The following is a 13,152-nucleotide window of genomic DNA, read 5'->3' as shown; positions in this document are numbered from 1 at the left end:
CGTTTATTATATGAGAGGACAAACTCAGGGGAATGTGGGTAGATTTAACGTCTGCAGAGGGAGGGAAGATGTGCTTTATCGCAGCTCTCGATAGAGGGGGATGAGGGAGGGCATCTGCGGCTCACATCCTGTGTGGTGACGCGCTGATATGAAATGGGAGAAGTGAAAGTCTAGGGTCGGCCGAGGTTCGGCTTATAAATACTCTGTGATTGGCCGCCCTGGATGCAGTGGGTTCTCTCACTCGTCGCGTCTTTCCGCTCCTGAGTCTACGCAGCGCTTCTTCGGAGATCCCTTTTTTTTCCACTCGGCGATGACGCAAATTTCCAACAACTTGGCAGAAGAGGTATATATATATATATATATATATAGGAATTCTTCCAGGTCACCCGAGCGGGGCGAGCAATAAATGAGAGCAGATTTGTTGGGTTCATTTGATTCAGTATCAGAGAGAGGAGGTGGGGTCACACAGAACAGAGATCCAGTGCAGTGTTTCCAAAAATTATAATCCATCTTCTGATTGGAGCAAAGAAACCTGAGTTTGGATGAAAATTGGAAATCACAAACTAAAAAAGCATTCCCATTAGTAAAGCACCCGTTGAATGATAAAGAACCGCGTTTGTGTGTGTACGTGTGTGTGTGTTATCCTACATGAGTATTTTTTAAAAGGGAAGCATGCGTTTCTCCACCTGCTGGCTCTAAAACTAAAACCTGTTCTTCAACTTAGCTGAGATGTTTGTGTCAGCTGATTGTCTTCAGTGTGAGGACTCAGTCAGATGTCAGTTGCTCTGCCGCCTCTGCACAGCTCTCTTTCTGCCCACATCTTCTCTCTTGGGTGAGTTTTATTGCTACCGTGCTCCTCAGACCTCCATCAGTAATGCCATGTCAACATTTCATGTCGCTGCTTTAAAAGCAGGGTTCCTCTGTAGAGGAGGCTAGAGTGAAATATTTTGGATATAGTGACAAAGGTTAGGCCAACCAAATGCACCAGATTATGCGATGGAATCCATCTAATCCTTGCTGGAAAATGAGAGATTCTGGATTATTGGAGGAAGTTAGTTGGGAAAAACAGTGAAAGAAATGCTGTGATTAGAAGTTACTGGTTGTTTTTGGACCCACATAAGTGGTCTCACCGAAGCAAGCAGACTACAAGGAATGTCAAGAGTAAAATCCTGTATGTGCTTTGCTATGTGGTGTTTCTCTGCTAGTTTGGGTTCCACTTACAAATTTTAAAAAAATGGACCTGGTTTTGTTCGAAGTACAGTGGTCTGTTTTTTTCCAGCAACTTGCATTTCAAGCGCTTTTGACAGCACCACTTAACTCGGTTAACTGACGGTTGTCAGTTCCTTTTACAAAATCTTCAGCAGTCCTTAAAGCCAGGAAGCAAGATGATTCCTTGTTTCTGATTGTTAAATCTTGCACAGCCTGAATCCATGTTTCCTTTGTCCTTTTGGCATTGAGAGTTCATTTGCAATGTTTTATTTAAGGGCAGTTAGATACATTGTTATTGTAAAAAAAAAAAAAGATTTGTCTCAGAGTATGAATAAAATTGTAAAAGTAGTGGAAAAAAGTGAAATTAAGATCTGTATACGTCAAATAAAGTCTGTGGTCTTGATTTGTTGAATCCAATCTAGCCTTTCAAGCAAACATCATTTGGAGACATAAAATATGTAAAGATGCACCGATAAGGCTTTTCCTGGCCAATTCCGATCTTGACGGATTCTGATTTTTATTTTCTAAAAACTATAACACATAAAAAACAAAGAAAGGTGCTGTCTTTTTTAATAGATGTAGTGGTTTTTAGATTATCCCCTTTTATGCTTCAAATAGGTGCCTAACCTTTATTTAATTGTCATTAAACAAACAAAAAAACTGCACCAAAACAAGCTGGTTATTGCATTTATAGAATGAAAATCATGGTACGTCTATAAAGAATTTAATGAACTGGAAGAAAAATTATCACAATCAGAGCCAATCAAGGCAAAATTGTTGTATCAGTTAATCTTTGTCATGAGGGCTTTGTTGTCCTATTGATGTGAAGACTGTGTACATGAGCATTAGGCAGTAGAATAATTGTTAAAGCTCTGGGAGAAGAAACAGATGTGGTCGCCTTCAGACACTTGATTGGCTAGACTGAGAGAACTAAAGAATGGAAAGTTACAAGTTTCTCTATCCAAGCACAGTCACAACATGTGGGCATGGTTATTTCTTTAGACACAACTCAAATCTGTGCAACCTTGTCTGTATAAGACAAATAACCATTCTGACCCTATTGAAATGCTCCAAAACACATCTCCGACCCCTTTTTAGTACATTTTGTAACCAAGGAAGAAGTCAATAGACTTTTGACCGAGAGACTGTGTCAAATCTGGCAAAACTGTCTCCTGAATTTGGCTGGCATAAAAATTTATTTTTCTTTATTTAAAGTCTTATTTACCACATGTTTTTCCCACTGTAGATTTGCATAACGTTAAAACCTGTTTGCAACTTTAAAAACTGTCTTTCCTTAAACTCGATATGAGAATCCTTTGAGAATCTAATTAAAGGAAGAACATCACTTTATTGCAGAAAATAAAACAAAACTAATCTAAGCATTGAGTGAAAACTTTACTGTCTATTCTTTTGATGACATAATAGAGATGAACCTGCAACCATAATTCACCACAGAGTTAACCTAGTGGCCTCTGAGGGTCATGAGGTAACCAACCCATCAATCACTTCCTTAGACCCAGGTAATGAAGCCACTCAGGCCACCAAACAGACCTGCCCTTGAGACCTAACATGTATTTAACCAACAGCTCTTTACCTCAAAATAAATGATGGAAAACATGTTTAAAGTAGTATCTCATGAAATTAATTATTTCTTGAGTTTTCATTGCCAGCTCCTTCTGACTTACAGGGTGGTTTAACTCCTTATTGCTGACTCTGTCTGTCTCAAAAAGCTGAAATTAGCCAATTTTTAAGCAGCACCAAATACTTAAATAAATAAAAATGTAAATAATTACTAAAGCAGACAAAAATGCATGTTGTAAAAGAGTGGACATTTCCAAAAACTGAACTCATTGTGTGTGGAAGTATTTTCACTCTTTCTTATTAAGCACCAATGAAACTGCTTAACATTAGGAGAACAATGTTCCTAGAACCAAAATATGTCGAAAGGTGGCTGAAAAATCTGCTCCAGTTGCATTTTTTCTCTGTTATTAACCTACATTTTAGTAAATACAAACAATGGCAAACTTGAAGCAATTCAAGAAATGCTGGTGCATGTTAGGATGTTTTATGTTTTCCGTCTTGTAGCTGGCTTTCCTACCACAAAACCAGGACAGTGGCTGAAACAACAAGTAATAAGTGAAAATGAGAGGCCTAGTGTTTATTGCGGCAGTAAAACTGTCGTTTGGTTAGCTCCATTTGTCATAAATGCTGTGTTTATATGCCTACATTAACTCTTTAGGTTTTAATGTTTTAATAATCCTCTTTTTCTTTAACAGTTTTATTTTTTACCAAGAATTTATTTTATAAATAAAAAATATATGGTACATTACACCTATTAGTAAAACATGTCTTATGCAGTGGAAAACAATTAGATCTTTTTGATCTAAACTGGTTTTAGTCCCTAAAAATGCTCACCTTAACCGTTAAATACCACATCGTACGAGGTTTTCTGAATCGAGGCAATTTGCGGAGATAAAGCGGCATACTCTAATCTCAATCTTATCTCAAATTTTTGTACATGCACGTTTGATGAGCTGATATGAAATATAGTAATTGGCAAGAACCGTTGAACTGTTGCATGAGCTTTAGATGGTGTCTTTTGATCTCTCTTCCAGATAAAAGAGAGGGACATGAAAGATTTGGAAGCATCTCTGTCTGCTGCACAGGACAACTTTGCCATCCGGTGCCGAGATGTGTGCCGGTCATACGGAAAGCTAAAGGTGCTCACCAACCTTAACCTGACCGTACCACAGGGGCAGATGTGAGTACTGACATACTGACTCATTGTGGCTGCCGTTTCCACTAGGTGATATTCAAAGTCAAGTAAAAAAAAAAGTTTAAACTAACTATTAAGGTACTTCAACCCTCTGCTTTGCTCCTTGTTGCACTAGCAGGCATTAAGCAATAGACTTGTCCTCTTCATGGTCATCTAGGATTTGCTCACCATGCAAATGATGTTTGGCTTCTTAAGAGAGTAGCTGGTAGGCTGAAGCCAGTCTGCTCGCTCTCACCTTTTGTCATTCATCTGACTGACAGTTGCCAAAAATGTCAGCTTTCTACATGCTAGTACATACTGTTTTGCTCATTTTTGTTAAAAGAAGAAAGTTCCATCCCTCCTAAGTTGTAAAGGAGTTTGAGATGAGATTGCAAAGAAAACATACTGTTCAGTGACAACACAGCCTTCATTTTGGAGGAACGAGCATCTGTTGTCTGCCCTTTGTTCGCTGTGTCTGTCGTTTGTCTTTGTCACTTCTGAGCCCAATGATAGAGGATTTAATGGATGCAACTTTTCCCACACAGACCTAGATTCCTGAAATGACAAAAGTACATTTCACTTAGTATGTCTATGTTCAGATTACAACTCCCTCTTGTACCGATTCTACCGGGAAAAAATAAATATGGACGCAATGTCAACAAGTCTTCTTAATTATCCATCTACCTTGAACATGTATATAATACCTTCTGCATGATAACGTCTGTTTTATTTCTACATGAGGTATCAACAATTCTGGGCTTAGTTGTATAATTTAATTAATAGTGTATTATTTTCTGCAAACTTTCCATTACTCTCTGTTTTCATTTCATTTGGTTCAGGTCCTTATTATGGCCTGTTGGCTCTTATAAAGCGTGACAGATTATGACCCTTGATCAAACCAAAATAAGTCTAAAAGGCCTCCTGCTAATAGAGATTTACTGAAGTCAAATAACCACATTTCCTTACAGTAGACTATCAGTAGATTATAGAAAATTACTTTTTTTCACACCATGGTCAGTATGAATTATACAGGGGTGGATGACATTGTTTCATGCCTGAAAAAGATGGATTCACACACAATAGGCAATATGGCTACCACCCAAAAACTCTTAAGGAAAAAAATCGTATTAAGTAGACATTATGTTTACAATAATAATAGTAATCAATTCATGGACAAAAAACTCAATTTAAATCATGAAAATCATGACAATATTTAGGATCTGAGCATTTGCATTAAAAACCTAATTTACACTATCAAAACTTTTACCCTGCCTTGCTGTCTTAGTTAGAGGCACATGGTCCCTCAATGTCTTGATTGTATATTTACTGAAGCTTTTATTTTATATAACATGATCATCTTGTTACCTTCAACATGACTTGCATCCAAACCTGATAAACTAAGTGACAGCTGTGCTACAGAAAGTGTTACAGAAAATGCAAATAGTAGCTCAGATGTTTTGTCTTCCTTTTTTAAATGTAAAAAAAAAAAATTATTTTTAGTTTCAGACTCATGTGAAATGGTCATGATTTTGTTTTTGCAGTTACGGCCTTTTGGGCCCCAGCGGATGTGGAAAAACGACGCTTTTAAAATGTATCGTAGGAACACTGAAAATATCACGAGGACACATCACTGTGTTGGGGAAGCCACCTGCATTTCCTGGACACGAGGTCCCAGGGAAGATGGTTGGATACATGCCACAGGTAAACTTCAAAACTTTAACACCCATTAATTCAGCTCCGAAATCACTGTGTAAAGTAAAGCCCAAGTACATTTTGCTGTCAATCGTAGGACTAAGTTTTGACTTTTAGCTTCTTAAAAGTTCACAGATTCCTCACAAATCTGTTTTGTGAGTGTGGAAGATTTTAGCTTTGTTTTTACAGAATATTCTAGACCCAGCCTTCACGTTAGTGAGCTGCTCCTTACAGTCCAAAAACACTGCCTTGCTCCAGGGCTTCAGGAATTTAGCCTTTGTTGTTAAGTAACGTGAACCTGCAGTGTGAACTCGTAACATGCCATCTGTCCTCATGGTACCTTAAGCGTTTGTTTGCACAGGACATGAATCATATCACAGAGAGAAAGAACTGCGACACCTGAAAAATGTGGCATGTTACTTTTCTTTGAGGTCAAAATACAGATTTTCTTACAACTCAAACACAGATCCCGTCAATAAATGGTAAACCCCATAAATGTCTTGTCATACAGGAATGTTTTGTAGTTGTATATTGAAGCCTCTAAGACTTATGGATTTTTAAAGAAATGTGGTGTTCATCTTCTGGGCCATATTGTTGTATATTTCAGTGGCATTTATGGTTCTTTCAGATTTCTTTTTCGTTGAATGATTGAACTTGCTAGGTAAAGATCTTAATGTGTTGCTAGTGGTTTTTGAAACAAGGTTGTGGTTCAAATTTATTAGCAGTTAATATCTTACCAGTACATCACTCTCTTTAGCTTCATTATCTGTTATCCTGAGAGGCCCTAAATAAAGGCCCCTAGTCTAACAGGGGCTATAGCCAAAGTGGACTTTCGTAAAGTGTTTCTAATCTCAAAAACCTGAATGTGGGTTATGCGAATGCTTTTTCGTGAGCTTTTTAATCATAGTGCCATTAGCATTAGGTGATTCTTTACTCAGAAGCTGATGATTATGTACACTGTAAATGGAGGTAGGGTGCCGTGCGCAACCAGTGGTCTTTCTATGTGAAACACTGGGAACAGAACATGTAAAGCACTTTCTGGTCAGAGCAATCCCTTAAACCGCTATAAGATTTTATGTTTTATAATGCTTTACTTATATATCTGACCAGAATGGCTTTGCATGTGTTGTTCTCAGTATGTTTCCCATAGGAAATGTACTGATGACACACAGCTCCCTAACAACCTTTCCAGTGCAAATAGTCATCTGTTTGTAACAAAAAAACGTGTACTGCAAATGCGGTAACAGTTTATTATAAGGGTGTATATAAACTCCTATGATGTTTTTGAATTTGGGGTTGATCTATGACTTCCAACCTCCCACTAATCAGAATTCGTACTAAATAAAAATGCAAAGAGAGTTATCTTTTTCAGGAAGGATATTACCCATTTATTACCTTTTAGTAGAATTCATCAATTTTCTATACACACCTAATCCAGGGAGGGTTGCAGCTGGGCGGGTGCTTGTCTCCAGCACACATTAGGCATGTGGTGGGGTTCACCTTGGACAGGTTGCTAGTCCATCAAAGAGACATAGAGGACAAACAACTATGATCACACACACTCACTGCTAAAGACAATTCAGAGTGACCAGTTAACCTAACTGGCATATCTTTACCTCAGGAAACCCCCACATTCACAAGCACCACAAATTATGCAGATGCAGATTATGGGGTCTTTAACATGGTAAACAAATAAAAATAATTGAATGCTATAATGAAATTCAGGTTTTTGTGGTTATGAAAAAATTATGCAACAACGTGGAGAAAAAAAACCCTCACAAAACTGTTTTGGTATTCTTAGACATCCACCAAAGTGGAACCAAGAGTTTCATTGCTCTAAATTAAGAGCAGCACTCTTTTTTCATTAAGGTCAGGTAGATAATGATGTTTTTTGTGCGTTTTATAGATTTCCCCTGACGCATCTCTAAAAAAACAACCCTCCATACATAAAACAAATGTAAACATTCTTATTTTTGTGTTGCACAGGACCTGGCACTGTACAACGAGTTCACCATTAGTGACACCTTGACTTTCTTTGGACGAATCCATGGCTTGACATCAAAGGAAACCCGGGCGCGCATGGACTTCCTCATTGACTTCCTGCATCTACCTCAGAAACACAGCCTAGTCCGAAATCTCAGGTAAAACTATGTGCCACTACATTCAGGCTTTCAAGTTACTAATGATTTTAATGATGTTACTCTCTAGTGTATACCTGACAGAGGCTACAAGGATCTTAATCCTTAGATGCAGCCAGTTTATGATGTGCTGTAGACTTTGAACCCAGAATGATCTGTATTACTGTATCTACACAGACAGACAAGCATTATCTGTTGTCATAAGAGGCTGTAAAACAACAAAACAGTCAGAGTTTCTCTGATAAGGGCACAGGGGAAAGTCAAATAATGTCACTGACCATTTAATGACTATTACATTCACAGCAGTGTTGACAGAACTGACTGAGAGGCTCAGTTAAAATTCATATAATTAAAGTTCTTGAAGGAAATCTCCACCAAGTATTTAGGAGTGACGCATCAATGAAAAGATACCCAGAGAAAGATAAAAAAGATGTGTAACGCTGCATGTTTATCCTGTAAGATGTGTCCATCTTTGCTCCCCTATATGAGCATTACCATAAAGTTATATGCAAGTAGGTTAGAACTTCTGTTGTTTCACGTTTTGCCACTCCACCGTCAACCCCACCCTGCTTGCTTCGTTACCGCGTTACTTGGATGCCGCGTGATGGGCATCGAGGTTTCCCAGGTTTTTTCCAATTGAACAAGCTGACATGTTCTTTATTAGTTTCTGATCCTGATATAGTTTTTTTGTTTCTCTTTACTTTCTCTTTACTTTGGCATAAAAATGAGCTTCAGTGTATTCAAGAGTTTAATTTTTTGAAAACACAAAGATGAAACGACAAAGCTTCATTCTAAAGACATGAAAAAGCAACAAATTCCATGTTTCTTGACTAGTTAGTCTTCTTGTTTTTATCCGGCCCATGTTTGTTGGTCTCCATGATCCATGGCCTTTTGTGGCAATGAGTTCCTGTCAAGGTTTTGCATGCTCTGGTGCAGCCTTACTACATAATACTGTACACGCTACACAAAAGATATGACTGGTATGCACAAACATGCTCCACATGTAGTCACCGTAGTGATGTTTGTGTATTTGATAATTTTTTTATGTTGAGATTTTGTTAAATCTTTTTTTGTCAGTTATGATGCGATAAATTATGTATATGGTGTCACCTCTGAGCACACTTGTTGTTTACCTTAGTCCTGCCGGGCAGGTTTGTCTTGACCGTTTTGTTTTGAAAGCTTTCGGCTCCCACCTTTTTGCCTCCCTCTGGATTGAGTGGCATGCATACACTAATCAGTTACGAAACAATCAGGAACATTGGAGAAGAATCTCCCTGTTGTCCTTTGAGCGTATTTTTCGTGATGTCTTCTCCCTGTGTGTCACAGCGGGGGTCAGCGGCGAAGGGTGTCTCTCGGAGCTGCTTTGTTGCAGAATCCTGAACTGCTCATCTTGGATGAACCAACTGTCGGAGTGGACCCTGTGCTTCGAGCTAAGTATGTTACCGCCTGTCTCTTCTCTGTGAGTCGTGCAGCAGGTCTCCAGACTGTTCTTCACAGTCATGTGTCATTGTAACTTTCCAGATGCCCTCAGACACACAAAATCCATGAAGGGGAGACATCTTATTTAGATACAGTTAAGCTCCAGATGCTTAAGATAAACTGGCCACATTTTAATTTGGGTATAATTCCAAATATGGGTGAAACCACATATTTACATACACTGTGCAAAGAAAAACATCACTTTTTTTCTCATAATCTGACTCGAAATCAGTCTAAACTTTTCCTATTGTAGCTCAGTTACAATTAACCAAATTATATCTATTTACTAAATGCCAGAATAATTAAAAAGTGATTTCTTTTTTCACACTAAGAGAACACCATCCCAACTCTGAAGTATAGTGGTGGCAGCATCGTGTGCGCATGTTTTGCTGCAGGAGGGACAGATGCTCTTCACAAAATAGAGAGCATCATGAAAAAGAGAATTATATGAAAATATTAAAGCAGCATCACAACACATCAACCAGGACTTTAAAACATGGGTACAAATTGGTTTTCCAAATGGACAATAAGCCTACACAGACCACCAAAATAGTTATACAGTGACTTAAGGACAACAAAGTCCATGTTTTGGAGTGACCATCAGAAAGCATCGATCTCAGTCCTTCAGAAAATGTGTGAGCAGAACTGAAAGGGTGTGTCTGAGCTACAAACCTGACTTAGTTACACAAGTTCTGTCAGGAGGAATGGGTGAAAATTCTTGCAATCTCTTGTCAGAAGCTTGTGTTAGGAAGCACAAAATGTTTGAACCAGGTCATAAAGTTTAGAGGGAATTCTACTGAATACTAACGATATGTATGTAAACGTCTGATTTTGTTCAGTATCAGGAAGACAAAAAAGGTTTGGTAAAGGTCTTAAAAAAGTTTTGTCTGATTCAATGTCAGACACTGAAGAAAGAAGGTGACGTCTTTTTATACATTGCATGTAAATATCGTTTTTTTTTACTGTGCATTTTAGGTTAAAAAACATATTTCAAAACAAGATTTCTAGACACCGAAGTAATATTCAATGCTAAACATTTCTTTTTCAATTGTTATTGATGTGTTTATGAAAAACACCAACATTTAGTTCATGTCTTTACTAGGATTTTGTCTTCATCTTTCTATTTCTTTGTCCATTTCTAACTGCCTTTCTGGTGATGAGATTTATAGTTAGTAGCATCTGTTGAACAAGATTAGAAATTGTCTACATCAAACTGTGACATCGACCCAAAGCCCATTTAGCCTCATAAATGAATAACCAAAACCCCATGTTAATCTATTTTATACGATATGAGTTTGTATCAGACTGCTTTAGTGATCAAATTTAATTTATTGTCATGGCATGTTGTCAAGTGCATTACTAAGACAATGTTATCTACAGATACTGGTACATAGGCATGGGCCAGTAAGACTGATAACCTTAAGTATCAATGCCATATTAATTTCACACTATTATGGTATTTACATAAAGATTGTAGGGAAAATGTGTAATATGATCGAATTGCTTTTATTTAAAACCTAAAAACAGCTATTTGGGCTAAATAAAAGGAAGCCAATTAACTGAAAAAGGTAGGTCAATTATCAAAAACGTTTTTAATATAATTGTGTATAAAATCTTTTGAAATTTCGCATTTTCTTGTGATATTGCTCACAACTTTTCAGAGACATACACTACACCACAATTTTTGCTGCAACCGCCTTAATTTTGTATCTTCATACAAGTTCTTGGTATCCATGCTCTTTAAAATTCAACTAACATACCTGCATATAAGCAAGAGAAAAAGCCTTCTTTCAGCACGCTGAGTGGCAGTGCACAGCAACAGGTGAGGGAGGGGCACCATTCTCCATACAGAGAAAACTGAGCAGACTGCAGCACTCTCTGTGGCATCTCGTTAAAAGGATGGAAAATTCAAACAGTTTTGAAACTGAAACTTTATGTCATGAACCAGCTCATACTTACTTAGACAATGCTAATGCTTCTTTATGAAAGTCTCTGAAAAGGAAAAAAAATGACAGCAGTATATAAAGTATGTTATTCTAATGATTAATGACTTTTATGACAATTGTGATATCAAAAACATCCATCCATCCATCCATCCATCCATCGTCTTTACCTGCTTATCCATGATGGGTCCCTTGGGGGGTTGCTTATCTCCTGTGCTCATTGGACAAGAGACAAATCTATCGAAAAAATGATGCCCATAAAGTTATTGTCCATTTGTTAGTTTAACATGAATTTTTCTTAAATTATTATGTCTAAAACACATCATAATGTAATTATAAGCAGCCACAAATGCACTATAATTTATTATTGCACAGTCTTTCCCAGCTAGATTATTCTAGTTCAGTTTGCTGAAACCACTTTTTATGACTGCCCACAGGGTGAAGTTCAGTTCAATTTTCCAAAAGATAATAAACAATCAGATTACATTTACCATATATTGATAGCTTTGGTAAACCACTTATATTCTATTAACCTGCAGGTAGAAATGGTGAGCTGATTACTACAACCTGGCAGCAATGTAAAAACTTTCACCAGCTAAGGTCAACACAAACGGGTTACAATATTCTTAAGAAAGGCGGACATTTTGGAAAACTGTTGATGCACTGTCATTGTGTTATCAGATCAGACGACTGGTAGCAAGGCTGCTGCTGGTAAAGCATGGGAGCTGCAAGTTGAGGAAAACTCCTTTCTTACACAAGTCAATGGTCATGTAACATGTTTTGTTTCTTGTTTTTTTTTTTTTTTTCATCCCTGTTTCTAGGATCTGGCAACATCTGGTGGAGATTGTGAAGACGGGGAAAGTCTCCGTCATCATTACTACACACTATATAGAGGAGGCTAGGCAAGCCAATGTGGTAAGCAGATAAACAGGTGCCTCACACGTACACACTGCACTATACTGAATGGAGAAAGACAAATAAGTTAGGCATAAAAGCAAACAATCAGAGAGAACATCTATAAAACAAAGATCTTTCATCCTTGTTACAGAATAATGAGTCTCTAGATGAATTATAGTATTTATTAGCTTTGACAGCAAGGTCATGAGTTCAAATTCAGTGAGGGTACCATGTAATGAGAAAATACAAAGGCTCGCCTGTGTGTTTATTTACATCTTCTCCACTGGTTGGCAAATTTCGGTGTTGTAAATTGCTGCTCTAATTAATAACTATAACCATTATGTTTCTCCTACAAAAGTTTAAACATGCTGGAAATCTTCAGTGGCTTGTTTCTTTTCAACTTTATTCACTGCAAAACGTATGTGTGGGAGGACACAAAAAATGCAACGGGTTACACTGTTCTCCAAAGATTGCATAGTCTGGGCTTTGTAACACGTTTTTGTGCGAACTAAATTAATAATATTCTTTTTTTGTTTTGTTTTTTAAAACTTCCAGTTATAAAGAAGAACTAAGAATCATTACATTTGCATAAAATGATATTAGGAAATCAAATAACCTGTTACCTTCATATTAATATGGAGTCACTTTCTCAGAAAACTAACTCTAGGTACTCCAGAAATCCATGAATTCCCTGAGTTCATGTATTGTTTCCTAAGTAATCTTCTTTGTAAAATCCAAGAAGTTAAATGCTGGTGAATGTTTGTGCTGTTCCTTAGAGTCCGCAGGGTTGCTGCTTCATTTCTCACCTCGGCATAAGCTAAGCTTAATGAAGAGAAAGATTTAATCTAAAGTACATTTTCCTTTTTCTTGAAGAATTTGTGATATTTCTTAATGCTGTAAATCTCCTCCCTGTAAGCCAAGCAGTTGAAGCGGATTACAGTGTTATAACTGTTTGTTATACATATATATTTTTCCTTTCTTTGCTTATAATACTGCTAACAGGTAGCACAAAAATAAACTGCTGGTTTATTGGTGAAAA

General features: G+C 37.4%; 1 protein-coding gene across 2 annotated transcripts in view; it reads left to right on the top strand.

The window, feature by feature from the left end:
* Positions 1 to 198: 198 nt before the first annotated feature.
* Positions 199 to 13,152, top strand: part of abch1 (ATP-binding cassette, sub-family H, member 1) — a 49,358-nt gene continuing 36,404 nt past the window's right edge. The window contains exons 1-6 of one of the 2 annotated variants that reach the window (XM_047351995.1): positions 199 to 343; positions 3,825 to 3,970; positions 5,506 to 5,665; positions 7,643 to 7,797; positions 9,121 to 9,228; positions 12,038 to 12,131. In XM_047351995.1, the coding sequence (XP_047207951.1) occupies positions 311 to 343; positions 3,825 to 3,970; positions 5,506 to 5,665; positions 7,643 to 7,797; positions 9,121 to 9,228; positions 12,038 to 12,131 (696 nt within the window). In that variant the 5' untranslated portion in view covers positions 199 to 310. Of the gene's footprint in view, positions 344 to 693; positions 833 to 3,824; positions 3,971 to 5,505; positions 5,666 to 7,642; positions 7,798 to 9,120; positions 9,229 to 12,037; positions 12,132 to 13,152 lie in introns of those variants that run through there. The other variant, XM_047351996.1, reaches the window with a different exon arrangement.

The sequence above is a fragment of the Girardinichthys multiradiatus genome, chromosome 22 (genome assembly GCF_021462225.1).
Source record: "Girardinichthys multiradiatus isolate DD_20200921_A chromosome 22, DD_fGirMul_XY1, whole genome shotgun sequence".
Lineage (NCBI taxonomy): Eukaryota > Metazoa > Chordata > Actinopteri > Cyprinodontiformes > Goodeidae > Girardinichthys > Girardinichthys multiradiatus.
This window is presented reverse-complemented; position numbering and strand designations above follow the sequence as displayed.